This window comes from Tenrec ecaudatus, chromosome 4 (assembly GCF_050624435.1).
Source record: "Tenrec ecaudatus isolate mTenEca1 chromosome 4, mTenEca1.hap1, whole genome shotgun sequence".
NCBI classification, from domain to species: Eukaryota; Metazoa; Chordata; class Mammalia; order Afrosoricida; family Tenrecidae; genus Tenrec; species Tenrec ecaudatus.
Genome location: NC_134533.1, coordinates 23048318 through 23061330, shown reverse-complemented (window position 1 = coordinate 23061330; position 13013 = coordinate 23048318). Strand labels below are relative to the sequence as shown.

The 13013-nt window shown below is 48.4% G+C and overlaps 1 protein-coding gene across 1 annotated transcript in view; it reads right to left on the bottom strand.

The window, feature by feature from the left end:
- Nucleotides 1–286: 286 nt before the first annotated feature.
- NUP160 (nucleoporin 160) overlaps nt 287–13013 on the bottom strand; it is a 44586-nt gene continuing 31859 nt past the window's right edge. The window contains exons 28-36 of the mRNA XM_075545710.1: nt 10988–11148; nt 9852–9912; nt 8843–8953; nt 8563–8686; nt 7852–7953; nt 6642–6783; nt 4344–4469; nt 2567–2671; nt 287–1254 (exon numbers count right to left, since the gene is read on the bottom strand). Coding sequence (XP_075401825.1) covers nt 1165–1254; nt 2567–2671; nt 4344–4469; nt 6642–6783; nt 7852–7953; nt 8563–8686; nt 8843–8953; nt 9852–9912; nt 10988–11148 — 1022 coding nt within the window. The 3' untranslated portion in view covers nt 287–1164. The remainder of the gene's footprint in view (nt 1255–2566; nt 2672–4343; nt 4470–6641; nt 6784–7851; nt 7954–8562; nt 8687–8842; nt 8954–9851; nt 9913–10987; nt 11149–13013) is intronic.

Genomic DNA, 13013 nt, shown 5'->3' with positions numbered 1-13013 from the left:
ACACAGGAAGGATAATCTTTTGGGAAACGTTTCTTTTGGTTATTTATGGAGCGTGTGAAGAGAATTTCATCCTGTGGGTGAAAGCTCCAGTTCTGGACGGCTGGGAGGGCAGGGCTCTTCTAGTCACCACAGGCACACAGCTCCGATGAAATACGGCACAGCTCAGGTGACGATGGGTCACAGACCTAGACTCCTACCAGCAAGGGTACCACAGGGGAGGAAGCTCACACGACTTTTATGCCAAGAACTTAACAACAATCATCATGCATACTATTTTCTTAAGATGAAGTTTAATACACAGAAAACAATGCACGATGACTTTATTTGTTTCAATATTACCCCAAAACTTGTGGGCATGAATGCTTCTAACTCTGACCAGGAGTTTATGTTTTGGTCCAATACACATGAGACAGTTTGATCAAGTCCAGCTTGATGTCACAAATTATAAAAATGAACAGAACTTATATAGAAAATCTGTTTTTTTTCTCCCATTTTCCCCCTCTTAGCTAAGAGTTCATTCAGCTTGGGTTTCAAGAACCAGATTTGAGATAAGATACCCTCTTTTAAACAGATGGTCACCCTTTTCAGCTTCATCTAGCCAAATGACTTAATCTTTATTGAAGATCATACAAAAACTCCACAATAAATAATGAAAAGAGTACGCAAAAATCATTAGCCTCTGTTCGCAATAAAGAAAATACATGTCAGTTCTGGACCAAAATCGTCCCATTGCAATACAAAAAGGGACCGGGAAGAGCGACAGGAGCCGCAGTGGTGGCATTTGGAGGTAAGGTGCCACACACCAGCCACTGTCAGCTCTTCTGCACGGGGAAAGGCGGGCTGTGATTTGCCGATAACGAATGTCTTCGGTACTTTAAAAAAATAGAAACTCTAAAAAAGCTTGTGAGTCACATACAAAAGCAGCTGCTGGAGACCAAGGCTGAAGACCAGACACCGTGGGAGGGTTTGTGAGCAGCACCCGCAGGCCCAGGGCCCTGCCTCTGGCGGCCTTGACTTTGAGCAGAGCAGAAAGCAGACCTGGCTGGCTGTCCCACCTGCCATTTTCGGTTAGAAAACTCAGCTGCAGGGACGGGGCTCCTGCAGAGGGAAGTCTCAAGCCCTCAGAGGCACCAAGCGGTTACAAAGGTCAGCTAACAATCGGGGTCACAAGTTCCGGCGATATAACAGATCTCGAGTTGCCTTGTCAACCTTCTGCTGGTAGTCCTCCAGTTTGTCAAGTATTTTCTGAGATAACTGTGAGAGAGAGGGAGATAGAGAGAGAGGAGGGACAGCATCACCAAACTGCTCCAGCAGAGAAAAGGACAGGTGGCAGTCACCTTTGAGTTGACCCAATGCACTTCCTCTGCTATGGCAGCCGCGTCGCCTCACTGAGTCACCAGGAAGTAAAGCTGGAGGGAGCCCTGGGGGCCAGTGGTTAAGGGCTGTGTTGGTCACTGGGGTAGAAAGACGCAGCTGTCGCTTTCCGCAAAGGTTTCCAGCCTGGGGAACCCTCCGAGGGCAGTTCTTCTCTGTCCTGCAGGCCGACTTGACGGCTCTGGGTCAGTAGTTTGCTCTGTAACTCGACAGCTAAAACTAGGTTTCTGTTGTAGGACCCTGATCCTGCTGCCCTTATGAATCTTTGAGAACATTAGGCTGCACCAGTACTTTTTTTTTCACAAGAGAAAAGCTTGTAGTTAGTTCAGGGATCGTTTGCTGGCCCTTAGGAGCGTTTTCCAGTCCAGTTTGTTGGGGCACCTCGCCCTGGCCCCAAAGTCCACTTTCAGCATTCCCTGGGGACCTTGCCACTCCATTCCCTTGCTGTTCCGCTGCACTCCCCCAGTGCTTTGCCTCGGTGTGGTGGGATCAGGTCAGGTGCAATGCACCAGTACTTTTGATAAAGCATTATCACTAGCGCTTATTCCAGAACCATAGAGGCGGCACCAGATTTAACTAGCCATTAGTTGCCCAGTGAAACACCGGGCTAGCAGTTTGTTTCAATTATTTAATATCTGACTTCACCTCGCTTGAGTAGCCCCATTCTGTAGAACTAATTTTCATGGCTGTCTTCCTTCTGCTTATCAGTTTGGAAGACAAATACAGACAAGTACTGAGAGTCACTGACTAGTGTGGAAGCATCTTCTCTAAGTGTGACGTGAAGGCTCAGCAAACATGCCACCCAGGTCTACCTGGGAAGTAGGTAAGCCACCATCCAATGAGTTAGTTTGAACAAGGGAAACACCATGCCTTAAAAAAAAAGAATTCGCTGCTCTATGTGTGCCCAGGGCAATGTGGCTGGACCCTGCATGTCCAGCATCTGTGTGCCCGTAGTGCCTGTCTTACTCAGTGATGGCCTGAGGAATGGACTGCAGGCCTTGTCTGTGTGGTAAGTGCCCACACGGGTCCTCATTAGCTTTGCTCAATCAATGAGGTTGTTTTAATAATTCGTTGTTCTATTTTCAAAGGGCCTGGGCAGCCTGCTCGGGGCATCAATGGCTCTTGCCCTCCCGAGTTCCTGAGAGCTGAGGAGCAGGCAGCCCGGCGTAGGCCCACGAGGGGGGTTACTCACTGCGATGTTGTGGTGGTTGGCACTATTCTCCCCCAGAGTATGGAGAAGCTGATCGATGGCGGAGTACGGGAGCCAGACCATCGGGGCTGTCGCAGACAGGGGGAACTGAAAGGAAAAATATGCATTTCTTATTTGGGAAAAACTCTTACAAATGTACCATTTCCAAATACTATGCAGTGCTGACGGGGCTCTGTTAGTGGAGTGGGTCCGGGCTGGGCTGCTAACCTCAAAGTTCAAAGCCACCAGATGTTTTCTCCTCCTGAGAAGTTACAGTCTCAGCCCCAGCCCGGGAAGCCCTACCATGTCTTGAGGGCAGTGAGTTTGGTTTTATGCAGTGTTAAAAATGACGATGAAACCATGGCACAGGCCGACCTGGAGAACATTATCCGGGGTGACATTTGTCAATCACAAAAGGCCAAATAACCCATTAGCAGGCTGTTTAACTTTCAGATCACCTCCGTATCTTAAAGCAGCACTGAAGCCTGTTAATGATAAACAGATGCAGCAAAACTCTTCTTCAGATTGCTGGAAGAACGATACCACTCCTAGCGTTTCTGAAGTGTGTCTCTGAGTTGAATTTGCGGTCAGTCGGAACATAGGCATAGGGCTCCTGCTGAGGCTGACCTAGGCTCCTAGCCTCTGCGGTGGTTTAAACGCTGCCCGGGCAGCACGCGAAGGCCACTGTGATGAAGACCTTGCTGAGTCAGCAATGGCTCCACGGCTTCAGAGTGGGCAAAGTTACATAACAGGAAGCAGCTTTAGAATCCAAACTGACAGCAGCCAGCTGCCCGGCTCGTCCAGCAATCCAACCTCAGGGAGCAGGCTCCCCAAAGGGCGCCCGGCCTCTTCCACGCCTGCCCCTGCAGGGCCTTCCTTGGCACAATTTCCATGACGGTTCCCGTGATGAACCACCCAAACTGAAAACATGCGTGCTAGAACCAGTATAAGATGATGGTTCCAGGCCTGCTTGAAGGGCAACTAGTTGTCTATAAATTGGACATTCACAACCTGGGGACGACCCACACTGGAAAATGACGTGTGGAAAAGGCAGGCTCACTTTGGAAGTTCTGAATACCGATGGGCTTCTGACTAAGAGGTCAGGCGGTAAGGGTTCAATCCTGGCTCTCCTACTTACCTGTGTGAGTTCTGGCCTGTTACCTCAGGAGTAACAAAGACCAGTATTTCACAAGCAGTTACAACAATTAAGTTGAGAAAACACGTGAGAGACTTAGCACAGGGCGTGGCACACAGAAAAGGTTTTGTGTACACCGCGTGGGTTTCACCACTGCCGCCTGCTCCATACTAACTGAAGCTAAACTCGCGAGGGGAGAATAGGGACATGCGCTCCCGTCCCACCCACGGACGCCAGGGACGCCTAGACGTGGGGTCCTACCGACTCTCAGATCCTCACCTAACTTGATGTGTTAAGACATAGGTAAAAAATAAATACTGATGGGATCTCCAAGATATGGGCCCTGCCCTCCAGGGCTGGAAGTGAACTCCTCACCCCTGTAAAAGCAGAAGGGTTGCACTGCTCCAAGGACAAAGGTCAGAGGAGGCAGGGAGACAGGAATCACAGGAAGCAAGACAAGCAAGGGTACACTGAGGGGACTGCAATGGACGCGCTCAGTCAGCACGCCTAGGATTTGCTGTATGTGAAATTAGGACCCGCTCTCAAAGCCTTCATCTACTTCACAAAGCAAAGCTAAAAGAGAAACCAAAGACATTCTCATGATCAGCCTCACCAGAGAGAGAGAGAAATGTCTCTATTGCCTACCTCAATCCCAAAGTACTGATGTCCCTTTCCCAAAACAGCATCCACATATTCTGAGACCAAATCCACAGCTTCTTCTAAAAGATCATAGTTCAAGTATAGCCGGAGCAACTCAGCAGCATCAACCTTCTGTAAAAAAAGGTGTGTAAGTGGAGAGCAAATGCTTTGAGAATGATTAGGGCAAAGAATGTACAGATGTGCTTTATATAATTGATGTATGTATATATATGGATTGTGATAAGAGTTGTATGAGGCCCTAATAAAACGTTAAAAAAAAAAAAGCAGGTGTGTAAGAACATCTGCCTATTTAGACTTCTGGAGCACCAACCTAAGGATGTGGCCGGAGGCCCTGCCATTTACATTTCTCAATCTAAGCTTATTCCCATCTCTTGGACTAAGAAGGGCTGGATCCGAAGAGTCCAGGAACCTTTGGAGGCTTTCTTGCCAAATTTTTTGATCAAATTTTAACTCCTCTCTACTCCCGTTTCCAAGTGTGAAAGTCAGCAAACATCCCCAGCCACGCTGAGTACTAAAGACACCATGTGTTCTCACCAACTCCCAGGAATAGATAGGTGGTAAGCACAAAAGAAGTTTAAAAGAGCTGAAAGCAAATGTTCTGTGTATGATGAGGGCAACAAATGTACAAATGTGCTTGACACAATGGATGTATGTGTGGATTGTGATCAGAGTTGTACGAGCCCCCAGTAAAATGATTTTTTTTTAAAAAGAGAAAAAAAAAAAGAAGTTTCAAAGAATCATCAATATTGAATGTTCAAAGTCTGTTAATTCACTCGGGGTAAAATCTCAGTTCAGAAGGGCTCTATTAATTATCCTGGGTTAATTATGTTTCCATATCCTATCTAATATGATCACAATCTTAACTTTCATCACCTTCTAGACTTTCTAACTGTAAAATAAAGTTAAAACAAAAGGCAAACCCCCAACCCTTCCTGGTTTTGAGCTATGGATGTTGTATTGCTGCTGGGCAACCTGGACTGGTCACTTCTCACAGACCAACACTACCTGATCCTGCCTGGGCGAACTCTCCTTATGCCAGCGGTTCTCAACCTGTGGGTCACGACCCTTTTGGGGGGGGGGAGGGGGTCAAATGACCCTTTCACAGGGGTCGCCAGATTCCCAACAGCAGCAAAATGAGTTATGAAGGAGCAACAGAAGTAATGTTACGGTTGGGTCCCCACACAAGGAGCTGCATGAAAGGGTGGCGGCGTGAGGAAGGCTGTGACCACTGCCCCATTCTACCCACGCTTACCGCTGTCTCAGCCCTTGCGTTTCCCTTCTGAACTCTGAGCTGTTGCCAGGTGCCCTCGAGTGGGTGCTGACTCGCAGTGCCCTACGCCTAACGGAATGAGCTGGTGCGCGGTCCCGCGCCACACACTGCTGCACCCACTGTGTCACTCCATCGCATCGAGGGGGCGCTCCTTGACCCAGCACAACATGCTCTTCAGAGTTCCTAATAGCGGTGTGTACCAGAATCAACTGTGAAGCTTTAAAATACACTTCTCCCCAAGTTTGAGTTCAGTAGGTCAGGGGCAGGTGGGCTTCCAACAGCTGCAACATAAAGCTCTGAGGGGGTTCAGATACCGTAGCCCTGACATTTAAGTGTGTTAGCAAAGTTAAATGAAGGATCTTATTTTGACAAAACTCACTAGTATTTTAAGTACTCTACCCATATCTGTGAAATTTTCGAGTTACCGTGTGTACTCAAGTATAAGCCAACCTGAGTATCAGCCAAGACACTTAATTTTGCCATTAAAAATGTGCTGAAGAACTTGCCTTATACTCCCGTGTGTACGGTATTCAACACACATGCATCAGAGGCATGATCACTGTGTTACATACAGGATGCATACAGTGAGCCCACAAGCAGGTGTTCACTTAATTACTAACCTGTGGAACTTTAACTCTAAAGATGGCATATTAGGAACCCTGGTGTAGTGAGTGACATGTGGGTTGCTAACTTCAAGGTCAACAGTTTGAAACCACCAGCAGGTCGGTGGGAGGAAGATGATGCTTTCACCTCCAGTCAAGATGGACAGTCTCAGAAACGCGAAGGGACAGGTCTAGTCAGTCCTAAAGGGCCTATAGGAGTTAAAAACCAACTCCACACGGCAGCGCGTGAGGCACGGCATTTGAGTTCAATTGTTTCCTGTGTTTTTAGTTAAGATTAAGAAGCTGCCCAAAATATATAAATCAGTGTGCTTCCATAAATTATCACACAATCATGTTATGAAATTATTCGGGATGATACGACTTCGTACTGTACTCTAAGGTACCACTTACCTTGTAGCTGTTTGTAAGCCAGGTAGGCAGAGGCACTCCATGGGACAGGAGCTTGTTGATGACGCAGTGGTGATACAAGTTATTCTGGACTCTGTACCTGTCCAGGTAGGCTGACAATAGCCTCCATGCTTCGTCGGTAGCACTGGAAGAGGCACAGGAGGAGCAGGTTTCAGATTCTTCACAGAAACGTACCGCGCCAGCAGGAAAAAGGCCAGGAAAGTGGAACCTGAACCCCCTTACCTACAAATGCAAAGACAACTAACAGGGCCAAACTCACGAAGATGCTGGTGAAAGGAGACAATAATAATAATGAAAAGAAAAAGTATCCAACTTATGTCAGAACCAGCTTCCAATAGAGCCAGTGGCATGGACTCCTATTATTCATTGGGGACTTCCTGTAGTATTATAAACGAGATGATTGGAATTTCTCGAATGTCTCTCCCACTAACCACATAGAACAACAATCTTGAAGATGGTGCAGGACCAGCCAGTGCATCGCTTTGTTGTACACCGGGGTCGCTGAGTCGGACTTGACTGGACGGCACTCAACAACAACCAGATTTTAGTAAGTGGTTCTCAGGTGCCGACGGGGCGGTTGAAAATTGCTAGAAGACATCTGAATTCTAAAACCCCACAGCTCCAATGTCCTCAGCTCCATCACACAAAGTGCTGCTTGCAATTGCAAACAGGAAAGGACATCCAGGCAGACACGGCCCGAGTTACCCTGGGAGCACCCCGAGAGGGACCCGAGAACGGAGGTTGCTGGGTGACCAGCGATCAGAGGACACCGTGATGGCAGCCACGCAGTGTCTGTTCAGTGGACGGAACGGCAGGAAAGACCAGCACACCTTGCAACCAAGTAAACCACAGACTGCTGCCTGGAACAGAATCTTTGCTTGATGACGCACTAGCGGAAAAAGTCTCAGAGGAGGAGGATGTGGGAAAGGAGACTGAGAGACAGTCCATAGGCAAAGTCGTCCTGGCTTAGACCATAAATTACATGGAGCCTCACTAATTTCAAAACCCTCCAGCTTGCCCCAAAACTTAGCAAAGTGAGAAAAAAAAGTGTGTATGTGTGTGTGTGTGTGTGTGTGTGTGTGTGTAGGGGGGAAAGAGGGGGCGGGCGCCAGGTAGGGAGGGGAAGAGATCTTTGTATGACAGTACAATCAAGGAAAGTCCAGTTGGGGCTGGGTGGAGACCAGGGCTGTACCTGGACTCCTTAGTCGTGATGACAGACGAGAGCTGATTGGCGGCGAGCCAGGCCCAGGCTTCTGCTTGTGCTGCCTCCCCTCCAAACTGCAGTTTGATGCACCTGCAAGGAAAATGGTCCCCCCCACACAAAGGGATGGCTGAAAGATGCGAAGCCTTTCTGCTAGCTGTTGTCAACAGCTCTGCTCTCTGTGGAATTTACTGTGGGCTGTCATGTTCTCACAGCACACACCTGGAGGACCGGGGAGTCTGCAATCAGTGCTAGCAGACAATTTACTTCTGAGAGAAAATAACCGGAGATTTCTGGAAATTTTAAGCTATTTCTAATTCACAGACTACTTCAGTAATAGCTATGTACAAGGTAACTCAAATAAGAACTATTTTAAATAATGATTACAGGGCAGACAGGTTTCCTAAGGGGTGGACCCACAGACCAGGATCCTTTGATTTCTCATGAAAGCTATAAACCTAGGCTTAAAAAACATGTAAAGTCACCTGAATTTTCATCACAATCAGGTAACTGAAAAGGAATTTGAAGCCTTTGTGTGGACTAAACAGGATACTTCTTTAAACCTCAAATAGCTTGTGACTACTGCTTCACAACTAAGTATCCCGTCTTCTTCTAAAGACGATACAATAAGGCTAACACAAGAGCGGTCAAGAGCAAGTGAACAAAGTGAAAAAACAAAACAAAAACTAGGTTTATGTGTACCTGAAAGCAAGTCCCTCAAAGACTGGCGATAGGGGAAGCTTGAAAGTCTGACAGAGGGAAATGGCAGTGTCAAAGAGACCGGCCTGAACCAGGAGGGCAACCATCTCCTCCGCCGAGGAACTTCCTGTGGAGATGGAAAAGGGCTCTTCAGAGAGCACTGACACGGCAAGATCTGAGGGGAAGGCAGGCTTTACCCGCCCCCCGCCCCCCAACCCCCAGTATGTGCACAGCTGGGCCTAAGGTGTGCTGCTCGTACGTACTGACAGGGCTGAATTCTCACCGGCAACTGCAACTGCTGAGGAGTCATGCTGAGCCAAAGTAAGGCGAATGCGAGCCAAGGAGCACTCTCTCTCCAGATCTGCCAGCTCCAGGATGTCAATCCGTCTGCTTGCTAGGAGTCAAAGGAAACCCTTCAATCCCCCACGTGCAAAGCGTGTGGCGAGCACATGACGCCCCCTTTCCCACTTCCAGGTGACGAGACAGCCGGTAGCACCCCCTTCCAATTCCGAAGGCACGAAGGACAGAAAGCAGCAGCACAGGGCTGCCTCGATGCTGGAGCGAAGCGAGGCCCGGCCTCACATGGGCGGCTCCCCACCCTGGGCCCAGCAGCATCCTAAAGGAGCCGCTCACAGGGTGTTTCTGGGAAACGTTACTGCCTCCTTCCCACAGGGAAGCATTGCCAGCTTTCAGTAAGGAAGGAATTTGCCCATGATGAAAAGTAAAATTAGAACCCAGTCATGCCCCTGGAGAGGCTTATACTTTTTATGGAAACATAGCATGCCTGTCTAATAACAAACAAATAAATGAATAAAAGTAAATATCAAAAGAACCTGATAAACGTCTGGCCATAAACATGTACAATGCGTTTGATACAGTTGATGTGGGCATTGTTGTAAGAGCCCTCAATACAATGATTAAAAAAGCCTGACACTAAGTTGATTTAATACAACCACCAACACAAACAAACACACACTCGTTTTCAATGAGTTTCATTTCTGCAATGGCCACACGGTCTTCAAGGAACAAGCAGGCCAACTAGCAGACAGGGCTGAGATTTTGTGCCCTCCCTTATAAAAGGGAAAGACCCCTAATAAAATGGTTAAAAAAAGCACACTGTCTGAACCCAAAGACAACATGAAACTGACATGTATAAACACACATATCCACTTTCAATTATTAAGAGATCATATTTATGGAAAAAAGGAAAAAGAAAGCGATGGGCGACAACAAAGTGGGGGCTTTCTCTGCAGTGTCTTATGAAGGACGAGACTGTTTGTGCCCCGACTCACTTGGGGCAGCTGTGCACTCTCCGTCGTGATTCCTCTTCGGGGACGCGCCCGGGCGGTCATACTGACAAGACAAGTGAGTTAATTGTGAAAAGTAGAATTATCAAAAAAAACCCTCCCACCCCCCCTACTTTAATACACGGAGTTTGGGGTGGAGGTGTAGAGAGCACAGCCCACACACACTCTGGCTCAGGACACCGAAGGCAATCCCCACCATGGGGGAGCATCCTTCCTGTGACTTGGCACCTTTACACTCGAAATTCTCGCTATAAATTTACATACACATTTTTATTTCAAGGAGTATTTTAACTAATGGACAAAGAAACGGGCGCATTTGACCAGTGGGTTCACTCAGCTATGAAGAGCTACAGAGTCCAAAGGGTATGCCTTTGATCGCCACATACTGTTTGCCTTTCTTGGCTACGGAGTTATCGTAGTCCCCCATGACTCTGGGGGACAAGGTTTAGTAAATGCAGAAACCACACAACAGAATGCAGGTGGACAGATACGACCCCATCAACCCAACATAACAACTCAGAGGCCACACCCCTAAAGACTGTGTACCAGTTGCTGGGTGCTGGAAATGGGCACCCAGCTGTGAAGCAGTCGGCTGCAGATTCAAGGGCCTCCTAGGAAAGGTCTCTTGATGGTCTTCCAACCCACCCAGCCCCTTGAGAAGCTTCCAGAGCACAGTTCTACTGTTACACACACGACGCTGCTGCAGGATGGGGCTCATGGGATGGCAACAGGCTTTTCTGTGTGCCAGGCACTGCACGGTTCCAACGAGTTTCCATAAACCATCTCATTTAATCCTCAAAGCAATCCTACGATGCAGACGTTACCTCCTCACATCTACTTTAGGTCAAGAGGATAAATGGACTGCAAAAGATGATGTAACTTCCCAAAGCCAACCAGGCCTACTTCCAAGACCACCTGGCAACACAGGGACGCTCCCTGTAGCAATGCTGAATCTGGAGCTCACAGGGAAACCACGTGCCACCACTGTCTCAGAATCCACGAAGCTCACCAACATGTCAGAGGCGATTTTCAATGAAACTGAGCCCAAGTGAGGCCAGAGTTTTGACGAGTCAGTCAAATCAACGAAATGACCCGCCCCCCACGCTGGCGCGTTCTCGTACCACGGCACCAGCTGCGGGCTGCACGATCCATGCGTACTCGGGCCGGATGAGTCGTAAACAGGTCAGAGCAGCCAGGTAACAATTGCCTTGCTTCTCCAGTCCCCGCAGAGTCCGGACCTCTCTGCCGAGACGCATCCCATATTCAAACATCACCGTGCCAGCTAGGAGGCAAGAATACATCCGATCAGGCATTGGGATTGAAACGTGTGATTCCTTAGTCACACAGAGACTCGATGTTATACTCAACTACATGAACATTTAAAACTGCGTTCAGTTAACATAAAAGCCACCCACCCGGCGTACGATTCTTTGATTCTACCTCCCCATACTCGGTGCAAAAACCCATCAAGGGTTGAGAGGTCCCACTGGCACCCATGTCGAAGCAAAGCCGGTGCGGACGCTCTACTCGCCGCCTCTTCACAACCTGCCTCTGTGGACAGTGACTCATGGAGACCGGTGACAGGGTCACCGCCCACAGGGTGTCCTTCACTGGCATCCCTCTAGAAGCAGATCGCCAGGCTTGTTATCTGTGGTGCCACCGGGCAGGTTCAAAGCGCCAATCTCTACGTCTTTATGTGAATCACTGAGCACAAAACACTCCCTGTGCTACGTGGACTGACGTGAGAAAGTCCCGACCACTGCTCAGCCAGGAGACACGACTCCTGGAACACGCTGCAGTGCGGGGAGCGCTGGAAGACCTTATGCAAGTGCCACCAGTCCATCACAAGAAGACTAATCTTGTATGACTCCACTGAGACAAAAGACAGGAACGGGGACATGCAGAGATCAAAGGTCACTAGTGGCCACCTAGAGCAGGACAGAGGGTGAGGGGGGGAGTTTAATGGTGATGGAAAAACTGCAAAAATCCATTATTATAAAGTTGTTGCTTTTAGGTGCTGTCGAGTCCATTCTGACTCGATGCAAATCAGAAGGCACACAGCTGTCCTTGGCCACTCTCACAACTGTCCTGTTTGAGCCCAGTACTAGAGTGGTCATCAATCAGCTGTGAGACGGGGAAAAGCCAGGTTGGACACATTCTATCAGATATTTACAACCACGTGAGCAGAGCTTTGGGGCAGCTTATGAACCACCAAACACCTCCAAGGGTTTGGCTCCCTCTTAGGGAAGGGTCAAGTTAAGTAGCTGCGTGTTGTGTTTCGTGCTCCTCCTTCACTGGATGTCAAGTCAGTGGCTCAGGGAGGCGTCATTGGTCTCTATTCACCTGGAAGAGCAAAGGAAGGAAAGTCCGACGTGGGAGGAGGACACGGAGCTTGTAGCTAACTGACTCAGGAAACACTCTCTCGAGTGTCAGGAGCCTGGAGGAAGGAACGCTGCCGAGGGCTGTGATCCGAGGTCTGATAGAGGGAAAATGGAGAGCAGACCTCAAATCCCCCGGGACGTCCTGTTGTCTGGCTCCACGGAGGCTCGAAGAACCCTTGGGACGTCTGCCCTGCAGTCATCTTTGAGCCTCACACCTAAGACAGCCCCTTCGCCTTCTGATGACCGGTTAAGAGCATGTGTATAAGCTCAAAGTGAAAACACCACTTGAAAAGATTAGCCCGGGGCTTCCGGGAACAAGGAGTCTATGTCGACAGAGGTGGAACAACTCAGAAACAGAGCACAGGGAAAGCCGCACAACTCACTGAATGGAACCAGCACCACTGAACTGCACCGGCAGAAACGGGGGAACGGGTGCATGCTTTACTGTGCGTATTCCCAACAAGAGAACACAGCCTTATTTTTAGAAGATTTTAGTTGCATACATCGAGAAAGATCTCTGAAAAACACGATGTTTGGGGGCTACATAGGATTCCTAAAACTTGCATTAATTTTATTTTTCAATTAAAAAAACATTGTTTTTTCTTCTAACAAGTATTTTCTGAGTGTTTGCAATAAGACAGTTCGAACAGCCTTGCTCCTGAAGGACCAGAATGTTCATCTATCTAAAACTGGTCCCAGTCAGGATGCTGTAGTGGAGTTCGTGATTCTGAATGCAAACTAAAGGTCTTTAATAGTGTAAGGTGGG